At 42.3% G+C, this 27,074-nt stretch overlaps 1 protein-coding gene across 1 annotated transcript in view; it reads left to right on the top strand.

Annotated features, from left to right (window-relative positions):
* Window positions 1-27,074, top strand: part of LOC121378764 (protein CLEC16A-like) — a 68,488-nt gene that overhangs the window by 16,613 nt on the left and 24,801 nt on the right. The window contains exons 10-19 of the mRNA XM_041507066.1: window positions 1,990-2,100; window positions 2,766-2,943; window positions 4,216-4,375; window positions 4,898-4,998; window positions 16,747-16,799; window positions 17,667-17,736; window positions 18,590-18,744; window positions 19,738-19,788; window positions 20,665-20,793; window positions 21,779-21,899. Of these exons, the coding sequence (XP_041363000.1) occupies window positions 1,990-2,100; window positions 2,766-2,943; window positions 4,216-4,375; window positions 4,898-4,998; window positions 16,747-16,799; window positions 17,667-17,736; window positions 18,590-18,744; window positions 19,738-19,788; window positions 20,665-20,793; window positions 21,779-21,899 (1,129 nt within the window). The remainder of the gene's footprint in view (window positions 1-1,989; window positions 2,101-2,765; window positions 2,944-4,215; window positions 4,376-4,897; window positions 4,999-16,746; window positions 16,800-17,666; window positions 17,737-18,589; window positions 18,745-19,737; window positions 19,789-20,664; window positions 20,794-21,778; window positions 21,900-27,074) is intronic.

The following is a 27,074-nucleotide window of genomic DNA, read 5'->3' as shown; positions in this document are numbered from 1 at the left end:
TGCAGATTATCTTTGAAAAATATACTCTTCAAAAAAAGAAACGCAAAAGGGTACAAATGGGTTATAACTCCGATTTTATGTTTCCTACCGGTTCATGCTTTGTGAATATAAGGTCATTGCATGTCCCAAACACATTCCCACGGTTACATTCGATAAAACGCAGCTACTGTACAATAAAGTTCCAAAATGTGAATATTCGCAAAAACGCAGCCACGTGCAAACCATGTCACCACTGCACGTGCGTTGTCTGCACGTGCAACATGAACACCGACAGTATAAAAGTGCAGGGTGTTCGCTTGCCTGGCCTCTGTATCTGGCCGACAGTTGACAATCCAGGACATGCCACGTCTCAGTGAACCGCAGAGAAACAATGCCATCGGCCGACTAGACGCAGGCGAATCCAGAACGGCCGTTGCCAGGGCATTCCATGTGTCCCCAAGCACCATCTCCAGACTGTGGGACCGTTACCAGCAACATGGATCAACACGTGACCTCCCTAGATCCGGTCGACCACGGGTCACTACCCCCGGGCAGGACCGCTACATCCGGGTACGCCACCTTCGGGAACGATTGACTACTGCCACCTCCACAGCCGCAGCAATACCAGGTTTGCGCAGGATATCCGACCAGACCGTACGGAACCGCCTACGTGAGGTAGGAATTCGTGCCAGACGTCCAGTTCGAGGTGTCATCTTAACACCACAACACCGTCGACTCCGACTGCAGTGGTGCCAGATTCATTGACAATGGCCTCAACTGCGATGGAGACTGGTGTGGTTCAGTGACGAGTCCCGATTTCTGCTCCGACGTCATGATGGAAGATGTCGCGTGTATAGGCGTCGTGGTGAACGTTATGCAGCAAACTGCGTGCAGGAAGTGGACAGATTCGGCGGGGGTAGTGTCATGGTGTGGGCAGCCATCTCACACACTGGCAGAACTGACCTGGTCCACGTGCAGGGCAACCTGAATGCACAGGGCTACATTGACCAGATCCTCCGGCCACACATCGTTCCAGTTATGGCCAACGCCAACGCAGTGTTCCAACATGACAACGCCAGGCCTCACACAGCACGTCTCACAACGGCTTTCCTACAGATCAACAACATTAATGTCCTTCCTTGGCCATCGATATCACTGGATTTGAACCCAATTGAGCATCTATGGGACGAGTTGGACCGACGCCTCCGACAGCGACAACCACAGCCCCAGACCCTGCCCGAGCTGGCAGCAGCCTTGCAGGTCGAGTGGGCCACCATCCCCCGGGACGTCATCCATACACTGGTTGCTTCAATGGGCAGGCGGTGCCAGGCAGTTGTCAACACACGCGGAGGCCACACCCGGTATTGACTCCAGATGACCTTGACCTTGGTGGTGTGCCCTATCACTTACTCACAATGGACTAGAGTGAATTGTGAACAATCCTGCAACATTTGGTAATTATCGGACTCACCATTCAATAATGAAATCAATTCTCCAAATGTTACGACAATGTGGTTTTGCGTTTCTTCTTTTGAAGAGTATATAATTTAACAAAATTAAATGTAAAAAATAGCAAGCAAATTACATACCTGTAACTGATTACTAATTGAATAACTTGTTGCTTTTACAATTTTGGGGTCACATATACAGTGAAACCACTCAAAACTGGACCCTCGGTCAGTTGGAAGTTCCTCAATACCAGATGTTTTTTACGGTCTGATTTTAAATATCCATATATAATAGAACTTCTCTAAACCAGTTACCCCTTAAAACCAAACTTTTTACTTGGTCCCACAGATGTCTGTTTTAGAGGGGTTTCACTGTACATTTAAATTGTGTGTATGAAAATAACCATAATATGTTAGACACCAACAAGTCATAGATGCAGACGTGCTGAGGTGTCCTTAAATAAAGATTTCTTTTCTTGTCCTTCTGGGTTTTTTTTTGTGTGTGTGTGTTTTTAACTCTAAATTTAGCTCAGTGTTATCACATGTGTTTGTGTTGTGGCAGGTGTTTCTGATTTTCCACAATCACAGCCTGGTTCAACAGCTAGCTGAGGTGATATTTCAGGGTGACATAAGTCTTACGCGGGCTGATGCAAAACACGACTCGCCAAAACTGGTTTGTTTTAGTACTTTTCATCTTTGTCTTTACATATTTTTGTTTGGAGTGGAGTGTGGTTGGGGTTTAGTAGGTGTATTTTTATATTACGGTAACTGTAATTATTATATTACAGCATGTGAAGAAATATATTGTCTTCTCTTTTTTTCCCACATAAAATACATATAGAATACTATACAAGTTTTTGCTAGATATCAGTTTTACGAAACGAGTGAACTTCCCAAACGTATCTGACCAAACGAAAGTTGACAAATCAAAATGCAGTTTGTAATACGCACCTGGTGGTACATACGAAATTTGTACAACATTGCTCTATTTTCACCAAGAGGGTAATAAAGAACACATTATCATCATATTGTATTGTTATTTGACAACTGTGTAAATTCCATTTTAAAGCCAGTACAAATGTACATAACTTTCTGGACAAATTGCCAGATTAAAAAAATATATCTCCTACAGTCCAACTGATTTCAATTTTGTTTAATTTCCTTCCAAAAAATGTTTGCTGTTGTTAATTTACAAATGATATGTGAATTAGTAAATCATTATTAGTCATGATAGTTTAGCCTAGCAAATCTGTTATTTCAAAATAAACCCAGCACACATTGGAACTGCAGTAAATGGATATATTGCATTATGGAAATGAACTCTTCATTTATTCACAGGTATTAAGGGAGTTCCAGGCACCAGTCGAGTCACTGGAAAAGTCGCTGGAAAGTGTCCGTCCAAAAGTCCGCTACAGTCAAATGACGGAAGAAAACGTGGCGCGAGTGTCGACCGAGGGGAATTCGACATTCTATCTTTCGAGAGATGAAGTCGCATCTCCATCATCCCCATCTACAGGTAATGTTAGTGGTTAGAGTGTTGTCAGTGGTACAGTTTTCTTGATTTGTTCTGAGTAAAATATTAAAAGAAATCTGACAACTAGACAAGAAGTAGTTGTAAAATACAATAAAAATGTTATATTTATTTTGAAGTCATTTCAAGAGATAATTGAGAAAAATAAAATAATCTTTTTCACTTTTGACACACAAAACTGGGCCCAGTAACAAAGCACTCTTAACACTTACGTCAGACGTACGCTACACGTTATGTATGGTGTACGCCACACGTTATGTATGGCGTACGTCTGATGTAAGTGTTACGAGTGCTTTATGTTAACAGGCCCAGATTACTAAATTTATTAATATACATTTATATATATATGTTACAGTTAATCTGTATAATCAGGTAATATGTATATTACCTGATTTTTTCAGCTAATATGTATATTACCTGTTTCACTCAGGTAATATGTATATTAGCTGGAAAAATCAGGTAATATACATATTACCTGAAATATACTTCACTAATTTATACAGATTACTTGAAAAAAAAAAAAAAAAAAAAAATATATATATATATATATTTTTTTTTTTTTTTTTTTTTTTTTAATATTGTTTTAATTAGCAAACAAAAATTAATCAACTTGGGTCACTATTCAAAGGAGTAAACTCATGGTCCTTTTTTTCTTTTAGTTCAAAACAACCATTTTAATGCAATATTTTCAATAATTTTTTTATAACATTGAAATAGCCATTACTGGAAATGAAAACATGTAATGTCCTCTCCTGTTATTTGGCTACAACTTGGCAAAATATTTTTGTCTGGGTTTAACTTTACTTTTTAATTAAGTTCAGTTAATTATGTCATGGGGACGGGGGTTTAGCTTATTCGGTTGAGCACTCACCCGAGGTGTTTGCTTCGCAACATGGAACCACCTCGGTGCCATTCGACGATTTGGTTTTTTTTCTTGTTACAACCAGTGCAGCACAACTGGTCAAAGGCCATGGTACGTTCTTTCCTGTTTGTGGGAAAGTGCATATAAAAGATCCCTTACTGCTAATAGAAAAATATAGTGGGTTTCCTCTGATGACTACGAGTTAGAATTATCAAATGTTTGACATCCAATAGCGGATGATTAATTAATTAATATGCTCTATTGGTGTTGCTAAGCAAAACAAACTTTTAACTTTAATTATGTAATACACTTATATGTATTATTGAAATATTGTTTGCTACTTAAAGCTACATTTGTAAATAAAGAAAAACATTTTTAAAAAAATCTATTTGTAGAAGGAGCCCTCAGCCCAAGCAGTGAGATTTATTCTGGTGATACAGACATATCGAGCCCCAATCAGAACTCGACTGACGAAGAGAAACTCTCACATCGCATGACGCTGGGGGTATCCAGTGGCGCCCAGAATCAACAAACAACTTTCTCGTTAGATAACAAGTCAGATATAAAATATTCTCTGTATAAAATATTAATTAATGAAATTAGAATTTCATACCTGTGTGTGGCATTAAAATAAGGACATAAGGTCTATTACTGTATAAAATCTAGAGTTTTATTCACTGTCTGTCAATACTTGTTATTATTCAAAACCTAAGATTGCTTATGAATGCATTTGTTGTCACAGTTCTTAAGAATGATGTACAGGTTAAAATGAATGATCTTTTCTGTGTGACTACATCAGTATGTTACTTGCTGTCTACAAATTTATACACTTGTCTTATTAACACAGGGCTCAAACTTAATGGAGTCATTGACAATAGTTGCGGAATGACTTGTCATAGGTCATGGCCTTTATTAATGGCATTTGTTTTTGCCACTTGATAGAAATGATTGTCTTTGGTTGAAGAAAGAATTTTAGGTTACTGGTTTAAAATTGCTATAGGCAAAAACCTTTCACAATTGCTGTGGGTAACAAGTGTTAATTTTGAACAAAGTTGTAAGTTTATAATGTTGTTACAGACCATACCTGGAAGCCATCTTCAATGCCTTGGAGTGTAGTGAGAATGACTATTCTGCCCTGTTCTCTCTCTGTTTGCTCTATGGTCTTGGACAGAATGAAGGTAAGTTGACTTAATAATGTGTGCATCTCTCATTTATAGAAAACTTCTTTTTTAAATGGCTGGAAATCTTTCAGCAAAATGTTGGACAAGTTTTATTGCTAAGTGTATTAAAAAATTTGAGTATCAACTGGAGTTATTTTTATGGGTTCATGCAAGTATGAAACTGAAAAATAAAAAATGAACACAGTATAACTGCATAGAGGGTCATACAACACATATCAACACCTGAAGGTCTGACATGTGCTTTCATTCGTTTAGCAGGAGCATGACGTAGCTCAATGGTAAAGCACTAACTTAATGCACGGTCTGTCTGGGATCGATCCCCATCGGTGGGCCCCTTGAGATATTTCTCGTTCCAGTCAGTGCACCACGACTGGGATATCAAAGGCTGTGGTATGTAACTACCCTGTCTGTGGGATGGTACATATTAAAGAACAGCGGGTTTCCTTTCTCAATATCTTGTGTGGTCCGATGCCATATAACCGTAAATAAAATGTGTTGAGTGCGTCGTTAAATAAAACATTTCTTTCTGGCTTTCCTTCGTTTTGTTGGTCACTGATTGTCATTTCGTTACCTGAATAACTTTTCCATTGATGCATTTGTCTACCCTGCTGAAACGTTTCCAACTAATATATCGTCGCGTGAGTGGCAGATACGACCTAAAACGTCTTTTTTGCATATTCAGAATCGCCATCCCCGATTACATATTGTCACAAAAAATTGTAGCTATGTCTCTAATTGCATCGCTTATACAGAAGCATTTAAATGGTCGTAAGTGAATCACAGATACCAGTTTGCACGAAACTAGACATAACTGACACATATGACTTTCCTCCGATTTGCTTGCTGTCCATTATGTGAACACGACTGGTCGTGTATAGTAGATACACCCTTTTTAAATACAGTTTGTTATATAATTATGTCTGACATAGGTCGTATGTGCCAAATACGACACATATGTATTCTTTGTTATCGGTCTGTGATAGAAATTACAAATGCGAAGTACAATAGAACATACATTATATCCATATTTTTATGTGCTTGAATCCTAAAAATAATATGACTTTTGTCATTGTGAGAGCCCGGTCTATTTAAGAAAAACATTTGGTACTGCATGCAATGAACCATTTGGCAACATACAAGAATAGTGTCTATATATATAAATAGGAATTGCAGTAACATTAATGTTTGTATGGTTTGCTATTTTATGGGAACCATAATTATGATAATAAAGATGCTTTAGTGAATTTTCTTGAAAAACAAATATCTATTTGAAATGTTTTTAATTGAAACAAAGTTTCCAACATGTAATTTGTATCTGTAGATAAAATTTTAATTCATAATAATGTTGTATGTGGCATATACGACCAAGGTGCAAGCATAATCACACTGATTTTGGATGTACATGTATTTAATTATGTTACGGTGATCAAATTCCGCCTTTCAGCTGCCTTTGAAGATCTTATTGATTGCTCTAATGTAGGCATTATGGATTAACAACATTGCACATACAAACGTCATTGTAAGTTATCCGGGATAAAGTCCAGTAACAAAATACAGTGTAATCAGACGTACGGTTAAAAGGTGAATAAAGTGAATGTTGCCTCAACATAAACGATAGCAAGATCTATGGACTTTGATTAACTATACAGTTAACAAATATTTGCAACAGAATATCCCTGTCCTGAGTCAGACCTTCGATCCAATCGGAGGCCGGACCTGGGATAGGCGTGTTATACCTAGTGGTATATGGACTATGGACACGTTAAACCAGTTACTAAGCTAAGCTAAGCAACAGAATGTTGAACGTGAACATAACACAACACACACACCATAACATTAGCACAACATAGCACGCACAACAGAAGCTGAACATGACATAGCACACACAACAGGACCTGAACATGATATATAGCATACACAACAGAACTTGGCACATCAATGACAACAAGCAGTCCTTGCCTTTTGAAAAACAAAGGCGAGTGAAAAATCGCACACCTCAAAACGCTTAGGCGAGTGAAAAATCGCAGCCGTCAAAATGCTACGGCGAGTGAAAATCAAGCATTTATTAATTTAGCAATTGGTACATGTACATGTAGAGACATATGTTGCAAAAATGAACCAATAAACCAATAATGTTTTCTTTTAATTTTATGTTGTTTGGTTCATTAGTGTAGTCAGACTTCTTTTCTATAGACATTACCTGTCCTCAAACAAGTGCACCTCCCCCCCACGCAAGTGGTCTGGTCCGAACATCCCAACAGCCAATGGGATGGCCTAAATTCTTCTACTGCATACTGCTCTCTAGTTCCGGTCACATGACTGTAACTTCCTTCTTTTTCTCTTCGCTAAAGGGTCTGGACGTCCTTTTGCTTGGCTCTGTTTGGAGTCAACTTTTATAAGACCTTTGGTTTTGTATTAGTGTTTGGGTGAAATGTTTTTCACCTTCGTTTTCATTAGCTTTCGTATGTTCTTTTCGCGTATTTCACTTGACTTCCAAGCGTTTAATTACATGAAATGTTGTTTATATTGCCGGTTGTCGTGTCGGACGCCATTTGCAAAATGGCGTCTGTGTTGACTGGCTTTGTGTTTGGGTGAAATGTTTTTCACCTTAATTTTCGTTAGCTTTCATATGTCTTTCGCGTATTTCGCTTGACTTGCCAAGTGTTAATTACATGAAATGTTGTTATATCGCCGGTTGTCGTGTCGGACGCCATTTGCAAAATGGCGTCTTTATTTACCGGCTTTGTATTTGTGTTATGGTTGGTTTTTCTTTCTTTTCACAGATTGAAAAATTACTATTATCATATCTGATAATGTTCAGGCGACTAGTTCGAGCGTGTTACGCTGCAAGAAGTTAGCCGGCGGCGACCCAGGTTGTCGTGTTCGTGTGGCCTCACTTCTAGATGCGACCTTTGTGCGGGCTTGTCTGATGTCGAGTTCGCGGCTTACCTGAAGGTGGTGTCAGCGAGGACCAAGAAGGTGGAATCTTCGAGGACCAAGAAGGTGGAATCTTCGCCTTCGATTGCTGACTCCGTGGCGGAAGAGTTACGTTCAATTCTACCGACCATGCTGGAAGAAACAATGGCGTCAATGGCGACCTTACCTAAATCGGCGAGTTCGGGGTCAGGTCCGGTTCCAGTCCCCTCTTCAGGGGGTGCGGCTTCTTCAGCTCCACCGTTACTTAAGACTTCGGATGACAGGCCTGCGGTCTCTACGCAGCCCTCTAAGAAGCCGGCTCATTCAGATAGACGCTCCACGGATTCCAAGGCTCACCGATCTTCGGCGGGGAAGTCCCCTTCGGCGCATCGGAGCCGGGACCGTAGCCGTTCCACATGACCTGTATGGCTCCCTACGGGTTCCACAGATCGTCAGCGCCAACCTTCAGTTGATGTGGCTTCCAAGGCCTCCGAGGGCTAGACGGGACCATCCACGGTCCGGTTTAACCAGCGGCTTCCATTACGGTACATCGATTGGCCTGTGCTCGAGTTCTACGAGACTTTGGTGATGAAGCGCCTGCGGCATCTGTCATTGAAGAGCCCGACTCTACGGACCATATGACTATGAGGGATTGCTTGGCGGCTGTCTACGACATGTTGCCGTCCTTGCCACATCCAACGACGATGTGGTCATCCGTTCCTTGGTATCCACACGGGACCGCCCACGGTCCGGTTCTCCGGTATCTCCATCGGGCCATGACCAGAGCGACTGGCCTGTTCACGGGTGCTACGTGACTTTCTGATGATGTATCGGTTCATGCGGTGCTGGAAGATCTGGATGCGGCGGACCACTTGTCACTGAGGGATTGTCTGGCTGTCATATCTGATATGCTACCGCCGCTGGCCCATCCACCGGTTTCAGCCAAGAAGGGTCCGGGTTCGATGATCGCCACGGAGGTTCCACCGGCAGATATCGGCATTCGATCGTTGGCTGCCACAGGCCCCCGTCGGTTTACACGGCTACCAGTAACTGGCCCGTGCGTATCGTTGTTCCAGCAAGCAGACGGAGCCCTGTAACGAATTGGAAAATTGCGTCATCGGCTCACCGTTCGGTACCGTCGTCCCGTGATCGATCGAAGTGGTGCAGTGTCCAGGGTTCCACCGGCTCCTGCCGGTCCGTGTACATCGTACCGTCCACACCAGTCGGCAGCTGATTCGGCGTTCAGGGTTACACCGGCTCCTGACGGGACCGTCCACGGTCCGTGTTTCCGATGCAGCCAGTACATTGGATCGAAGTGCCTGTGCCAGGTTACTGACCGATTTTCCAGATGATACGTCGGCACCTTCCGTTATAGAAGATCCGGACGCAGTGACCCACATGGCTGTGACTGTTTGTCTCGCTGCGGTGTATATGCTTTCGTCACTTCACAGTCCACTCGCACCATTCTAGAAGGTTTCCGTTTGAGGACTGATCCGATGTCGGTTTACTTGAGTAGACTTCGTTTGTGCCGTTCCCCATTCGTCACAACGAACGTATCCCGTCTTCAACCTATCCTTCAACGGTGTGACGCCGGCCTTGGATGACGCTGTTTCCGGCGGGACCAGACGTCTTCCTAGAACTTACAGATTGGCACGTCCTGTCGATGGCTTCAGTTCAGCGTACATGTTGTACATGGCGACCATAACTCCTCATGTGCAGGATGCCAGAGGATATGCCTTGTTCTAGCCGTCGACTTTGATGTTGGTCTACCTTATATCTTCCGTGACGTCGATGTGCACTACGATTGCACACTATCGTCAACCGACTTGCCTGAAGCGATCCATTCTTGACTTTCAGCACAAGCCGGTAATCTTGGCAGACCTGTGGTCTACATACGGCTCTTTGCCGTGAAGGGGTCGACGTTACAAGCGTTCCGGGTTGGTGACGAAGAAAGTCTACTGGTCCGGTCACTTGTGTTGAGATCCCGTGCACCGATATTCTCTTGTTCGAGGAAGGTTCAGCGACATTCGGCAGATCGTTCTCTATATCCGGTGGCGATGCAAGACAGTCGCTACTTCCGCTGGTTCCGGAAGTTATCCAGTTGCCATCACGTGGTACGGGGGTTTTACCGTCACCGTTTTCCTATGGTTCATTGCGGCTTATCAACTCACTGACGTTTACTGTTGTTACCGCCAGAGTTCGTGACCGATGCTGTCTAGATGGTCTCTGCTGCTGTTTCGCACCGGGTGGTGTGACGGCCGTGGATTTTAGCCGGTTGCTGTTTTGCGTTGCTTCACTTCCAGGTATATCGGGCATGTAGCGTAGCGAGTTGCTACGCTGTCTTGGCTCTTGCCTGTATCACGGGGTCGCTGTTTCCGATGTCTTGATTCCTGAATCACTCTATTACTGTTTCATGAAGTATCATTGCAAGAGTAATTTTGACGTCGGCGCAACATTTTATGCTTCGAGGTCGCGGTATCCAGTTTGTTTCTGAATCCATGCATTCAGTACAATAACGCAGATTTGCTGATCCGGTTACCAGTCGCCTTGCAGTCCAGTCCCTGTTGGTGGCTGTGGTTTCCAGATGAAGCCGATCTACACATCAACCTGTTGGAGATGTTGTCAGTTACGTCATCTTTCATTGGCGAGAGATGCTGTCAGGCGCCTCTCTCATGGTAGCCACAGACAGTACTACCGCGGTGGCTTATATCAACCGTCAGGGCGGAACCCACTCCAGCAGTCTGCTGCAGTTGACTTATCGTCTCTACAAGCTGGTTGACGAGATTCCGTTGCAACTTCGGGCTCGCCATATTCCAGGGGTTTCCAATGTACTAGTCGACACACTGTCTCGGCCGTCGTCTCCACAGCCGACGGAATGGATGCTCCATCCCGAAGCGTTTCGATGGGTGTGCGACAGACTTTGGACACCAAACATCGATCTCTTCGCCACACGATTCAACCATCAGCTGAGGGTTTACGTGTCTCCGGTGCTGGATCCCGAAGCTCTGGATCTCGACGCCTTGGCCATCAGCTGGGAACAGATGGACGCGTACGCTTTTCCTCCACGAATCCTCCTTCCAAGGGTGCTTCAGAGGTTTCAGCTGTACCATTGTCGCCTGTTACTCATTGCTCCAATGTGGCCATCCAGGATGTGGTATCCAGATCTAATACGTCTTGTCGATCCACATCCTTTACCGCTGCCAGACTGGGATCATCTGTTGCTGCATCCCACGTCAAGACTATACCATCCACGTCCGCAGTTGTTCCAACTGCACGCGTGGACTTTATCGCCAAGAGTTTGAGAAAGAAAGGTTTTTCTTCACAGTCTACGGCGGCCATTTTGAAAGGGCACAGATCATCTACTACTGTGGCTTACAACGTCAGATGGCTTTGCTTTCACCGAGGGTGTGTCCGGCAAAACCTCAAACCTCAGACGATCCAGATACTTCGTCTTGCTGGGTTTTTTGGCTGTATCTGCGGACCACTTTACGATTAAAGGGGTCTACCATCGCTGGGTACGTTTCGGTCATCGCTACTGTTCGTGATGTCGCTACTGGAACGAAGTTATCGGGTATTCCTGAGATCCATAAGATGATCAAAGGGTTTCGCCTTGATGATCAAGTACACCGGTTTCGGCCACCAAGATGGGACCTGAATCTGGTGTTACGAGCGTTATCGACCGCACCTTATGAGCCGATCGAATCCTCTTCCCTGCAAGACTTGATGCGGAAGACGGTGTTTTTACTCGGTTTTGCCACGGCTGCCCGTGTCTCAGAACTCCATGCTCTTGATGTAGACTTGGTACGTTTTCACCAAGATCGGCGTGCAGTCAACTTGGGGTTACTCATGAACTTTGTTGCAAAGAATCAGTTACCAGACCAAGCGCCTCGTTCGTATGTTGTGCAGGCCCTCTCCTCTATCGTTGGTCCGGCGGACGTTGAGGACTTGGCGTTGTGCCCTGTCAGAGCCCTGCACCAGTACATCGAGAGGACCAGATCTTTTCGACAACATCGCAAAAGACTTTTCCTTTCCTGTAACCAGAGTCGGTTGAGGGACCTTACCAAGAACACGGTGGCCACCTGGATCCGGTCTTCTATCCTGACCGCCTATCAGAAGGAGGGTTTACCTGCTCCGTCTGCTTCTAATCCGCATGAACTCCGTGCCTTGGCTGCCACGATGTCCCTGCACTGCAACACACCCATTCAGCACATTATCACTGGTTGGTTCTGGGCTACGGACTCCATCTTCGCCAACTATTATCTGAGGGATGTCTCCACAGAAGACGTTGAGGGGTTCCATCATCTGGGTCCGGTTGTTGCTGCACAGACTCTGTTGAATACAAGCCGTCCTCGTCGCCGTTGATGTCTGTCTGATTCTGGGCTGCATACCGAGATGTCCATCGAATAGACAGATGAGGATTGCTTAGACTTTTGTTCTTTTGCACAGTTCACGTACTGGTGCCGGAACTTTTGTCTCGATAACCTTTACCCTGCACTGCATGTGGTTATTGGTTGTCGTTATTGAACTAACAGATCTCTTGGTGTACTAGACAGAAAACACTCGGGGGTCTTGTTTTGTTCAATGTTCTGACGGATGCACCTCATTAGGTTGTCGCTTGTTATTGAAAAACTATAACACTTCAATACGTGAGGGTTACCTAACACCTGCATCCCTGGTGGCTACGTCTTCCCACCCTGTCAGAACCAGCATGAGATGTGGCTTCCGCCTCCTGGTCCATGTGTTCTAGGAGCCGTACCTGCCACTGCTGACGGATGCCACCATTCTGGTTGTTGTTACTAACATCACCTGCATTGGTCTGTGACGGGCATCCCTAGGATGAGGGCTTACCAAGGTTGGCCTTATTCTTCCACTAGTCAGCCTCTTTCCGGTTGGGGAGTTATCACAAGCATCTACGGATCTCGGCACCCACCACCATCTGTTGAATGCTGCACTTGTTTGAGGACAGGTAATGTCTATAGAAATGGAGAAAACTTGAGTGTATTCTCTTTTATAGATACATTACCTGTCCTCAAGATTCATCCCGCCCGGGCCTCCCCGCTTCCTGTTCTCCGTGCGATGCGCTCAGGGAAAAAGAAGGAAGTTACAGTCATGTGACCGGAACTAGAGAGCAGTATGCAGTAGAAGAATTTAGGCCATCCCATTGGCTGTTGGGATGTTCGGACCAGACCACTTGCGTGGGGGGGAGGTGCACTTGTTTGAGGACAGGTAATGTATCTATAAAAGAGAAAACACTCAAGTTTTCTCCATTTCCCTTTCAGGAATGGAGTTATAGTGTATTAAAAAGTTTCAGGAATAGTACTACAGAAATATTATTATGACATGTATACACTGATGCAGACCATTAAAAAAACCCACTGGTTCCGGGGAGGTGGTTCATGAACTACGACCCAAGCATATCAGGTGTGCACTACTGACTCATATTATTAAAACATTAAAAAAAAAAAAAAATCGTGAAACGTGGGCCTACAATTACTTCAATTGATAGGGTTAGTTGGGACATTGACACTGACGTGGCATTTTTAATTTAACCTACCGCTACAAGTTACAAACCGCTCTGACAGCGTTATGTCATTGATCTAGAATGGCCCCAATGTTGTTAATAACAAAATACACAAACTCTGAAAACAGAATCTGTCATTGCAAAGGATTTTATTCCAAACATGGGATGCCATAATAAAGACAGTAAAAAAAACCCCATAATTTTAGACACCATCATCAATGCGTAATAAGTTGCCAAGTAGATCAGTGTGTGCGTGCAGAACTCCAAGAGTAAAAATTATCTGACCCCGATAGCTCTGATTGGTCAATATGCCACAGACTACTGCGCATCAAATCATGTTCCAGTCACATGGTCTGTGACTTTCTAACAAACGAAACAAAAATTAAATAGTCAGAAATGATCATTGATTACTGTTACTATAGTGTGTACATAAATACATATCTAAACAACATAATATGCACATTCATTAACCTACATGTATGGCTGAAATACAAATATTTAAATGAAGTTTTATTTGATTTTTTTTTAAAGATAAAATAAATAGACAAATAACAGACGTAAAAAAAAGACCTAGGCTTATTCCTACACACCTATTATCATTTCTTTTCATTCTTTTTATTATTCTGTCTAATTTTTTTTTTTTTTAAAGAAAGTATAAAATTACACGATTGCCATTTTCGGGACTTTACGTAAGCTTTGTAGGCTAACAGTTATGAACTAATCAAGACAATTGTACCGACTTCGCTGATTTTCGTAACGAGTTCATTTGTGTAGGCTACAGAAGCCACTATTTTATTCTCTTTTTGTCATAACTATATGAACAGTATAAATGAGTATCCTTATCAGACATGATCTATTACCTTACAAAAGTGGACTGTTTCTAATTAATAATAAATTAAATAGGCAAAGAATTTTGATCGGATTGGTACGTCTTCGAAGATGTCTATTAAACCTGTGTTTTCCAATTTGTATAGCAAAGATAAGTACCAGTCAGATATTAAAATCTTGCATGGATGCTACCGTTCCGTAACAGTTTTTTCTGGTATTAATAAACAGATCTTTCTATCAGCTACATACGGTAAATAGTGGCAATCAATATACAAAAATATGCGCTATTTGTTAAGTGTAATGTGCATTATTTTTCACACTCGCCAGATTGAAATTACATGCGCTGTACGAACGCGATAGCACCTGCGCACCTTAAAAAGCAAGGTGTGAACAAGACCTGAACATAACATAGCAAAAAGCTGAACATGAGAAAATAATCACCATAGAAAATGAACATGACATAGCACTTGCGACAGTTTGTTTGTTTTGTTTAACAACACCACTAGAGCACATTGATTAATTAATCATCGGCTATTGCATGTTAAACATTTGGTAATTATGACTCATAATCATCAGAGGGAACCCGCTACATTTTTCCTAATGCAGAAAGGTATCTTTTATATGCACTTCCCCACAGACAGGACAGCACATACCACAGCCTTTATCCAGTCACTTGCGACAGAACCTGAACATGAAATAGCACTCACAACAGAACCTGAACATAATGGAGAACTCACAACAAAACCTGAACATGATGTGGCACACACAACAGAACCTGAACGTGACATAGTACACACAACAGAACCTGAACGTGACATAGTACACACAACAGAACCCGAAGAACATGACAGAACACACATACAACATACCATGATTATGACATAGCACACACAAGAGAACTTGAACATGACATATCAATCACAACAGACGCAGAAAATAATTTAGCACACACAACAAAAACCGGTGGATTGATCACTTAATACTCAACAAAACACGGAGAGAACACTACACATAACATACTCTGTATATATCATTGAACACACATCATACATAACCTGGAGAGATATCTGTACACAGTAGAACCTGAAGAGATCACTGAATACAATAGAACCTGGAGAGATCACTGAACATACATCATAACCTTGATTGATCACCGAACACACAATAGAACCTGAAGAGATTACTGGACACATAACAGAACTGGAGAGATCACTGAACACACAATAGAACTTGGTGATCACCGGACACACAATGGAACCTGGAGAGATCACTGAACACATAATATAACTTGGAGAGATCACTGGACACACAACAGAACTCGGAGAGATCGCCAAATATTCAATAAAACCAGGAGTGTGCACTGAACACACAACAGAACCCGGAGAGTGCACCCAACACACAACAGAACCTAGAGAGATCACTGAACACATAATATAACTTGGAGAGATCACTGGACACACAACAGAACCCGGAGAGATCGCCAAATATTCAATAAAACCAGGAGTGTGCACTGAACACACAACAGAACCCGGAGAGTGCACCCAACACACAACAGAACCTAGAGAGATCACTGGACACACAAATGACGCATTTAATTTAATCATGAATAATTGTCGTAACTACAACTATTTAAGCAAATAACTAAAACACCTAATATGCTATAAATACCGCAGATATACAAAGAAATCGTAAATATGTTCAGCTTTCATTGTCATTAAAACAAATTCAACATCTTAACTACTGATCAAGAAAAACAGTTTTCCTTCATTATCTTGGCTTTTTAAAAATGAATTTTGATGCACTTACGTCCTTCTGGATCTCGCGTAACGATATGATATATAAAAATTGTACTTTTAGGTTGTATTTGTATCATAAAGTTTATTGCTTTGTGTATCTTAAATATGTGCTTTGTTGAAATTTTTAATGTAAATATAGATTTCGAGAGACCTGAATAATCAGGCTACATGTTGTTGCAGAAAACTTGTGCGAGTTTGGTGTGCAGGTGGCATGGCTTAATTTTGTTCAGTTCAAATAGTAACACGAGAAAACTTAACATTCAACTAATCAGATTGCGATAAAGTATATAGATGGAACGGAAATTTAATTCTTACATTTTATGTTTTGTTTTGTTTTGTTTTTTTATTTTTATCCCATTGCCCCTTTCCTTTCTCTCATTTCTTCCCGATCTGGCAACTCCTATCTTTCAACTTCTTTCGCTGTCCACATCCACATCCCAGTCCTTGTCTCTCTAACCGTAACAGGAGCTTGTCTCTTGTGGCTATCTATGCCAGACACCTTCCATTCCCCATTAGCTTTTATCTGTGGGCTTAGTCTGACTACTTCGGGGAGTGTTCAGTAGTTACTTTTGGCATTGTTAAGAGGCACTTGTAACCACCTACTATGCACTCCTACTACCGGCGGTCATTTTATGTTTCTTTCTATCTTTTTATCCAAGGGGTATATTTTTGTTACTTTTACAGGAATAAGTCAAAACCTCTTGGACAGTGTTCTAATGCCAACAGAAAGATCAGAGGTACGTGGATATTATTTTTACTTTATTACATACACTGTATATTAGGTAATAAAACCTTTTTCACCTGTTGAGAAATCCCCCCACCCCATGTACTGATTATATGAATACAAGATGGACTACGGTTTTTTTTGGGGGGGTGGGAGGGTGGTGGCTGTAGGAGGATCCCTTTTAGAAGGGTATCTCTGTTTTGACTTCTGCTAGAATAGGCAGTCCTGATGGAGATAACCTTGACTTTGCTTATGTTTCTAGAGACAATAAATGTTTGAAAATCTTGAAGAGGATGTTAAGGACCTGCTGCTCTATCAGTTATAAACATTATTGCAAATTGACAAACCATTATTTCTTTTCTACCTAACTTGACTGCAAACAAAGGCTAACATTTAAATGGAGTAAAGAAAACAGACATCCAAACCATGCCAGCGAAGGAGAAACAAGGAAGTATCGGTCACATGACTGGAACAAAAAGTAGAGGACTCGCTGGAAGATTTTTAGCCATCCCATCGGCTGTTGGGATGTTCGTACCAGACTAATATCCCATGGGGAATATGCCTTTGTTTGAGGTCAGGTGGCGTATTTTTCAGGGGTTTGAATTCGCCTCGGATCAGCTGTTTTCCTCATGGAACATTGCGTTTCCTCGCATTTTAATCGTCCTTTCCTCCAAAATGTGTCAGATGGCACAGATTTTAACCTAGGATTTCAAAAATTTCCGGGACTCCCCTAGATTTCCTCTCTTTTTTTACAGTTCACCAATTCCCAACCCTGATTCTTAAAAGAAGAAACATTCCAATTTTTCTCAATTTTGTTTCTTTTAAGGTACATTTATGTTGGGTCTCCTGAAGAATTGTATTTATTTTTCTTTTCTTCCAGAGTAAAGACCACTATAACATCGCTCTAGTGGAACGACTCATCCGAATCATCACATTGGCATGTCAAACAAGTGAGTACAGTGCTACACGATTCACTCCGTTCAGTGACTCGGATCTTTCTTATGATTGGTTTTATAAATTGTACCAATTCAGGTTAATTTGCCAACACCCCCACATCCCCTACACCCCAATTCATTTATGTGTCATACTCTTTAATGGAAGCTCACAACTGGTACATCAAAGGTTGTGGTATGTGCTATCCTGTCTATGGGATGGTGCATATAAAAGATCCCTTGCTGCTAATCGAAAAGAGTAGCCCATGAAGTGGCGACTGGGTTTTCTCTCTCAATATCTGTGTGGTCCTTAACCATATGTCTGATGCCACATAACCGTACATAAAATGTGTTGAGTACGTCGTTAAATAAAACATTTCCTTTCTTCCTTTAATGGAAGCAGAATGATTTCAGAGTCACTTTTAAAACTTCCAATGAAGATAGTTGAGAATGCTCAAAATTAATTAAAAGTTTAACAGTTCATTACCTGATTAAAATAGAGTGAAATGTTTAATTTGCCATGTTAAACAGAGAGTGGAATGGGAAGCTATTTTTTTTATTTAAATTTATTGGAGAGGAACTTTATACAAGGTGTCTTGTATTAAATAATGTGAGAAAAAAAACCTTACCAAAAAATCTTTTTGTGGAATGTGTGGTTGTCAGTATAACAATGGTGTAGTTTTTCAAAGCCGTATTTAAATGGTATACCTTTCACTTCGTGTCTAGATATGCATGCATCATTTGTTGACTTCAACACATCTTTGCTCGACAGACCCTTGAGGTTTTTTTGTTTGTTTTGGTGGTCTTCATTTTAAAAATCATTTAAATAATCTACTATATTAAATAAAACCTCTTTATTTTCTCTCCACAGACAGTAAAGTTCGTCTGGCAACATTGCAGTTATCCATCAAGTTACTAAAGCAACTTGTGCTCAAGCTGGGCAAGTCATTCCTGCAGGACCGTCATCTGGCATCCATTGAAAATGCTCATGAGTGCAGCAGGCAGATGCTTAGGAACTTTTATAAGGTCAGTGGTGAGGTCTAAATATTAGTTAACAGAATAGGGCAAAGTTTAGCTATTTTGTAGAAATTATCTTACAAGGCCAGGCGGGATGTAGCCCAGTGGTAAAGCACTCGCCTGATGCGCAATCGGTCTAAGATTGACACACTCCATCGATGGACTAATTGGACTATTTCTCGTTCCAACCAGTATACCATGACTAGTATATCAAAGGCCATGGTATGTGCTATCCTGTCTCAGGGATGGTGCATATAAAAGATCCCTTGCTACTAATGGAAAAATATAGTAGGTTTTCTCAGGGCTTCTAGAATTTTTATAAAATCCACTAGCCATGGAATTGATGTTTAAAAAAATGTATCAGTCACGATTAAAAATTCACTAGCCCTACTTTACTTTAAGTTAATAAATTTTTACTAAAAAATAGTAATAATCAGATATGTCACCTAAACAGGCAGATGGAGCTTAAAAACACTGACATTGGGGGGTTGGGGTGGGGGACAGGATATTCATATTTACAAAATAGACTTAACTGCAACATTTTACAAAAACAATTTACTAGCCGTCGGGCATGGCAATAGTATTTATTTACTAGCCCAACACTGAATATCACTAGTCATGGGAGTGGGGCTACCATAATCTAGAATCCCTGATTTCCTTTTTTAAGACTGTTAAAATTATCAAATGTTTGACATCCAATAGCTGATAATTAAGTGCTCTACTAAAGAGTTGGAAATAAGGAAATCACAACATTGTTTACAGAAAGGGAGAAGAAACCTGCTGTCAGTACATAGGCTACTGTTTTTATTTTTTTTATTTGACAGATCTTTAATAAGCATTTTCTCAAATATAGATTAGGTCTTAAATTTAATTGTTACCTCAAATTCCATATGTTCAGTTAGAAAAACGTTTGTATTTGTAATAATAGTTTATAATTTCATGCCATTAATTTAGTTCATTTTCAGTAGTACTGTATTAATTATCTTCTTTATTTCACTGCAGAGTGAAGAAATATTTCTGGACATGTTTGAAGATGAGTATCGAGACATGAAGGTAAGTTGTAGGCAGTGCATTTTATTTTAGCCAGCAATCACTGTGTACATTGGCAAGATATGATGACTAGATAAATCTCTATATTTTCGGTCAAAGACCAAAAATATAGGTCACTATATAGCCCGACTCGACTCGAGTATTTCAGAGTAGATTTACAATAAACATAGTCTTTAAATCATTTGATTAAGTACAGTAAATACAAATAAAGTTTATTTTTTGCGATAACAATACAAAACTTATATTTATTTATGAATTAAAGTTTAGAAATGCTTTTTTAATGTGACAGAATGTAGCTAGCATCTTACAAATAATGACGTCATGTATCTTGTATGATGTCATACGGCAAAAGCCTTGCTAGGTTGACAATACCCGATTTGCATACACAAAAGTGGAATAAATAATGATTTTCCGAATATTCCTGTAGGATTGCATGATAAAAGAAATAACTGCTCAGGTCGAATGGCGAATGTAGCTCGGTAGAGCCTCACTGCATTCACCATTCTAACCTTCACAGGATAAAGCTGATATCTTAAGACAGTAACCAATTATTTCCTATATATTATATAATTATATTCTTCTAAAATGTCTTTGGCCTGTTCTAGCTAGGCTTCATTTCTTAAATATTGCTATCTTTAAAATAATAATTTAGTAGTTTTATATTATTATGAAAATTACTTTATTGATGTTAGTGGTTTTCTTTGTTAAAATGTTCTCTTTGATAAGACATAAACTTCAAAACAAATATTATAAGAAGATAGCTTTTAAAAAAATTAAGCAGATCTCATTCATTAAAATCCTTGTTCTGATTTACCAAGAGAAATGTAAATCATTACATGTATTATCATTACACATAATAATTTAAATGTAATTTTTCAGAACCATCCACTAAATGTTGAATACCTGACAATGGACTCTTCCATTCTGTTATCACCCACTGGCACCCCTCTGACTGGGATAGACTTCAGCAAGAGACTGCCATGTGGGGAGGTGGAGAGGGCAAGGCGGGTGAGTATTAGGCTCTTTTGTTCTATTCTTGGTAGCATTTTCCATTTTTGATTTTCATTGAATGTGATTTTGATTTAACAAACTCATCTGACTGGCTGATCTAATTATAGTAATTTAAACTCAAGATTAACCAATCCGATTATCTCGTTCCAGCCAGTGCACCACGACTGGTATATCAAAGGCTGTGGTGTGTACTACCCTGTCTGTGGGATGGTGCATATAAAAGATCCCTTGCTACTAATGGAAAAATGACCATATGTTTGACATCCAATAGCCGATGATTAATAAGGCAATGTGCTCTAGTGGTGTCATTAAACAAAACAAACAAACAAATCAATCCAATTATGAAAACAACAATGTAGTTCATGTGATTTTAATTTTTCCCGTTAGAGCATGTTTTTTAAGCTAAGCAAAAGGTTTTCTGTGTTTTAAAAAAAAAGTACATACAGTTGAATATCGTTGGAAAGTGTCTGACCCATCGGGTAGTTCGACCTAACCATTCGGTCAACATCGTGTCAGTGTAATTCGGGACTTCGTTTCTGGTTCACGCTTTACGCTTGTATTCGACCCTTCCAAGTTTGACCCAACGGGATTCTACTGTATATCCCCTTAAGATTTTGTTCTGATGTATTTTCACCTTCTGATTAGGTTTCTGATTGTGAATTGTTTGTAATAGCATCTTTATTTTTTGGTCTAGTTGTAATTTTTAAAATTGTGTGAGTGTGCGTGTGTTAACATGAAAACACGTATAAAATACCTCTACTGGACTCGGGTGGTGGAATTTTCATTTAGACCAGTCTGTAGAGCAGCGAACATTTATCGAGAAATGCAGGTTTGAATCCCATTAGGGTGCTAACCTATTATTGGAATTGCAAGAAGACAATAGTGGATAATGTACTGAAAGATCTAAGACGTTAAACATCTTCTGAAACGTACTTGAATCTGTTTTACTTAACATAAATAAAGTGATGAACTGGTTTTTTAGGCAATCCGTGTGTTCTTCATTCTTCGTGACCTGTCTTTGACCTTGTTGGATGAGACGGAAGTACAGCTACCATTAACAAAGGAAGAAAATTGCATTAGATGTGAAGACAAATTAGATCTCAGTAAGTGAACCAAAACCAGATTTTCTTTTCAGTCTTCTACTTTCCTAACATGGTGTCTTTAAACATTTTCTACCGGCCTTGGTGGCGTCGTGGCAGGCCATCGGTCTACAGGCTGGTAGGTACTGGGTTCGGATCCCAGTCGAGGCATGGGATTTTTAATCCAGATACCGACTCCAAACCCTGAGTGAGTGCTCCGCAAGGAGAGAATGGGTAGGTGTAAACCACTTGCACCGACCAGAGAGAGAGGAGAGAGAACTGGACAGACAGACAGACAAAGGACATGGTTTGACAGACTATCCTGCCTGTGGGAAGCGCAAATAGACAAGAGACAGACCCTTGCTGCCAATCAGAAGAGTAGCCAGATGTAGTGGCGACAGCGGGTTTCCAGGTCTCAAAATCTGTGTGGTCCTTAACCATATGCCTGACGCCATAAGGACCGTAAATAAAAAGTGTTTTATTGCGTCGTTTAAATAAAACACTTCTTTTCTTAGGTTTTAAACATCTTGTTGATTGCACCACAACTATCAGCTGAACAAACAGTTACCTGACACGTTTAGATCAGCTAAAAGTTCTTGTGTTGTGGCTAATTTTGGTGAGGTTTTTGATTTAGGGTCCTAAAATATTCTGTTTGATAATTTTGGCCTTGCAGGGCAAACAATTGCAGTCAATGTGAGCTATATATTGAGCTGAAAAACCATTTGACCATTGGAAATATATATATATATGAGATAGAGAGGGAGAGAGAGAGAGAGAGAGAGAGAGAGAGAGAGAGAGAGAGCAAGAGAGAGAGAGAGAGAGAGAGAGAGAGAGGAGAGAGAGAGAGAGAGAGCAAGTGATGGCGAGAGAGAGAGAGAGAGAGACAGACAGGGCGACAGAGAGAGAGATAGAGAGCAAGTGAGACGAGAGAGAGAGTGAGAGAGAAAGAGAGCAAGGGAGGGCAGACAGACTTTTAGAGAGCAAGGGAGGGCGAGAGGGCTTCCAGAGCAAGTGATGGCAAGAGAATCTGAGTAGCCCTCAGGAAGATTGGTAGAGATAGATAATTTTAAGGGAACAAGGAGAGGAAAGAGAAAAGGGAGGGTGAAAGGGATAGAGAGCAAGGGAGGGAAACAGGTTTTAGGAGCAAGGGAGGGCGAGAGTTTTTCTTAAGGGAGGGTAGAGGGATCTTGGGAGGGCGAGAGGAGGAGAGAGAGAGAAGAGGGGAGAGCAAGGAGGGCGAGAGGGAGAGCGAGGGGGAGGGTGAGAGGGATAGAGAGCAAAGGGAGGGCGAGAGAGAGAGAGGAGGGAGATAGAGAGCAAGGGAGGGCGAGAGAGAGAGGGAGATAGAGAGCAAAGGAGGGGGCGAGAGAGAGAAGGAGATAGAGAGCAAGGGAGGGCAAGAGAGGCGAGAGGGAGATAGAGAGCAAGGGAGGGCGAGAGAGGGGAGGGAGAAAGAGAGGGAAAGGGGAGGGCGAGAGAGAGAGGAGGGAGAGAGAGCAAGAGAGGGCGGGAGGGGAAGGCGAGCAAGGGAGGGTGAGAGATAGAGAGCAAGGGAGGGCGAGAGGGAGAGAGAGAGAGAGAGAAGGGAGGGGGAAGCAGAGGGGAGGGGGAGAGAGAGAGAGAGAGCAAGGGAGAAAGGCGAGGGAGAGAGAGAGAGGGAGAAGAGAGCAAGGGAGGGCGAGAGAGAGGGAGAGAGAGAGGGAGAGGGCGAGAGAGAGAGAGGGAGATAGAGAGCAAGGGAGGGCGAGAGAGAGAGGGAGATAGAGAGCAAGGGAGGGCGAGAGGGATAGCGAGCAAGGGAGGGTGAGAGGGATAGAGAGCAAGGGAGGGCGAGAGAGAGAGGGAGATAGAGAGCAAGGGAGGGCGAGAGAGAGAGGGAGATAGAGAGCAAGGGAGGGCGAGAGGGATAGAGAGCAAGGGAGGGTGAGAGGGATAGAGAGCAAGGGAGGGCGCAGGGAGGCGAGAGAGAGCAAGGGAGGGCGAGAGAGAGAGGGAGATAGAGAGCAAGGGAGGGCAGAGAGAGAGGGATAGCGAGCAAGGGAGGGCGAGAGGGATAGAGAGCAAGTGATGGCGAGAGAGAGAAAGAGAGCAAGGGAGGGCGAGAGAGAGAGGGAGATAGAGAGCAAGGGAGGGCGAGAGGGATAGAGAGCAAGGGAGGGCGAGAGGGATAGAGAGCAAGTGATGGCGAGAGAGTGAGAGAGAAAGAGCAAGGGAGGGCGAGAGGGATAGAGAGCAAGTGATGGCGAGAGAGTGAGAGAGAAAGAGAGCAAGGGAGGGCGAGAGAGAGGGAGATAGAGAGAGCAAGGGAGGGCGAGAGGGATAGAGAGCAAGTGATGGCAAGAGAGAAAGAGCAAGGGAGGGCAAGAGGGATAAAGAGCAAGTGAGGGCGAGAGAGAGAGAGGGAGATAGAGAGCAAGGGAGGGCGAGAGGGATAGAGAGCAAGGGAGGGCGAGAGAGAGTGAGAGGGAAAGAGAGCAAGGGAGGGCGAGAGGGAGAGGGAGAGAGAGCGAGAGAGGGAGATAGAGAGCAAGGGAGGGCGAGAGAGAGGGAGATAGAGAGCAAGGGAGGGTGAGAGGGATAGAGAGCAAGTGAGGGCGAGAGAGGGAGATAGAGAGCAAGGGAGGACGAGAGAGAGGGAGGGCGAGAGGGATAGAGAGCAAGTGATGGCAAGAGAGTGAGAGAGAAAGAGAGCAAGGGAGGGTGAGAGGGATAGAGAGCAAGTGAGGGCGAGAGAGGGAGATAGAGAGCAAGTGAGGGCGAGAGAGAGGGAGGGTGAGAGAGATAGAGAGCAAGTGAGGGCGAGAGAGGAGATAGAGAGCAAGGGAGGGCGAGAGGGATAGAGAGCAAGTGAGGGCGAGAGAGAGGGAGGGTGAGAGAGATAGAGAGCAAGTGAGGGCGAGAGAGGGAGATAGAGAGCAAGGGAGGGCGAGAGGGATAGAGAGCAAGTGAGGGCGAGAGAGAGGGAGGGCGAGAGAGATAGAGAGCAAGGGAGGGCGAGTGAGAGAGAGAGAGCAAGTGAGGGCGAGAGAGAGGGAGATAGAGAGAAAGAGGGGGAAGGGAGGGGGAGTGAGTGAGTGAAAGTGAGTAATCCCATGGCATGGTATGTGAATACTGTAACTAACATAATAAAGCAAATTGTTACTGATAATAAGACCCACCCCACTGGTTATAAATTTGTTAAGATGGCAGTAATATTCACTTGACTTTATAAAAAAAATAAAGAGTAAATTAGAACAGTATGTCAACCCATGAAACAATAAATGACTTGCATTATCTTTTTGGTGGGGCAGGTAATATGCAATAAAACGCTTTTTTTTTTCTTCTGCAAAACAGACTCAGAACTCCCATTTTCAAACAGTGTTCTTTTTCTTCTATAATACCTCCAAATGTGATTTTAAAAGGATTAAAATATTTAAATTCTCCTTTGATGATGCATGTGCATAGTCTAGTTGAAAATCCCCACACCTTGTTTGTTTCTACCTACACTTGGGAATACCTGTCAAACCGCCCTCCTAATGTTCAACTTATTTTCGTGCTTATATCCAATTAAGGTTCAAGCACACTGTCCTGGGAACACACTTCGGCTATCTGGGCTGTCTGTCCAGGACAGTGGGTTAGTTGTTAATTGTTAGTGAGAGAGAAGAGGGTGTAGTGGCGTTACATCTACCCACTGAGTCATTAAAACTCTTTCTGGTTGGCAGCCGAGACGGAACCTGGCTGCGAACTCTGTACCTACCAGCCTTATGTCTGATGGCTTAACCATGACACCATAGAGGCCGGTTGCCCTCCTATTCTTTCTTTCAACTTATTTTCGCGCTTATATCCAGTTACGGTTCAAGCACACTGTCATGGGCACACACCTCAGTTATCTGGACTATCTGACCAGGACAGTGGGTTAGTTGTTAATGGGAACCGGTACCGGGCTGCGAACCCGTACTTACCAGCCTTACGTCCGATGGCTTAACCACGACACCACCGAGGCCGGTTGCCCTCTTATTATTTTTTGTTTTCAACTTATATTTTTGTGCTTATATCCAGTTACGTGTCCTGGGCACACACCTCAGCTGTCTGGGCTGTCTGTCCAGGACAGTGGGTAAGTTGTTAGTTGGTTAGTGGTTAGTGAGAGAGAAGAGGCTGTAGTGGTCTTACACCTACCCATTGAGCCCTTAAGAACTCGCTATGGGTTGGAGCTGGTACCGGGCTGCGAACTCTGTACCTACCAACCTGTAGTCCAATGGCTTAGGTCTCACTACACAGATGTCATCTGCCATTGAAACCCATGTTAAACTGCCCAACTTCAAGCGAAGATTGCCCATAGAACGGGTTCTCGTTGGCACTAACAACATACACCATTGCGAACATACATTATATAAGCATTTATTTTCACTCCAAAATCGAGAACTTTTCCATCTCAGTTTTTTGCTATATGACCGCATCTGGCTGTAGTACCGGTCCAAACAGGTGGTTCATTAACCGATTCACTCTGGCTGTCACTTGCGCCATATACCCATGTCCCAAAAGGTCGATGCACAATATTACAAAATAACATGGGCAAAATACAGCCAGAAGGCTTACCATTAAACATACATATTGTTTTAATTCTTCACCATTTCCTAGAAGTGAATATGTGAACCATAACATGTGTCCTAATTAGGAACTATAGTGGACCGTGATGAATGAACTGTCACCCGGAAGTGATCTGTGTAGTGAGACCTTAACCACTGTGCCACCGAGGCCAGTTGCCCTCCTATTAGTGTCATTTAAAAGGGGAAATAACTCTTACTGTCCTGTTACCTTAGTATATGTATGGCTGCAATTTAAATGTATTGTATTGAACTAATCTGCCTGCAGCGCTCAAAGTTTTCGACCAACTGGTCGCATATGCGACTGGATTTTTCACGAGTGTGACCAAAAATTACTACCAAATAACTAGTTTTGCTGGTTGGAAAGTGACCACTGCATTGACGCATACTATGAAATTCGTAGTCTTAAGTTATAGCCAAGTGACTCACCGTTTTGTTAATCTGTACGTGATTAACAACAGAATCATAATGCTTGGTCTGGTGACGTCATCAATTCTGAGAAAAATACCACCCTGCACTAAGGCTGAAAAGAAACAGCTTTCGCTGAACATATTTTTTAAGCAGTAAGTTTGAAATTTGAGATGTACCTTAAATAGGATATCAACTCAGTTTGAAC

The sequence above is a fragment of the Gigantopelta aegis genome, chromosome 8 (genome assembly GCF_016097555.1).
Source record: "Gigantopelta aegis isolate Gae_Host chromosome 8, Gae_host_genome, whole genome shotgun sequence".
Classification (NCBI taxonomy): Eukaryota; Metazoa; Mollusca; class Gastropoda; order Neomphalida; family Peltospiridae; genus Gigantopelta; species Gigantopelta aegis.
The sequence above is the reverse complement of the archived record's forward strand: the minus strand, read 5'-3'. Positions and strand labels throughout refer to the sequence as shown.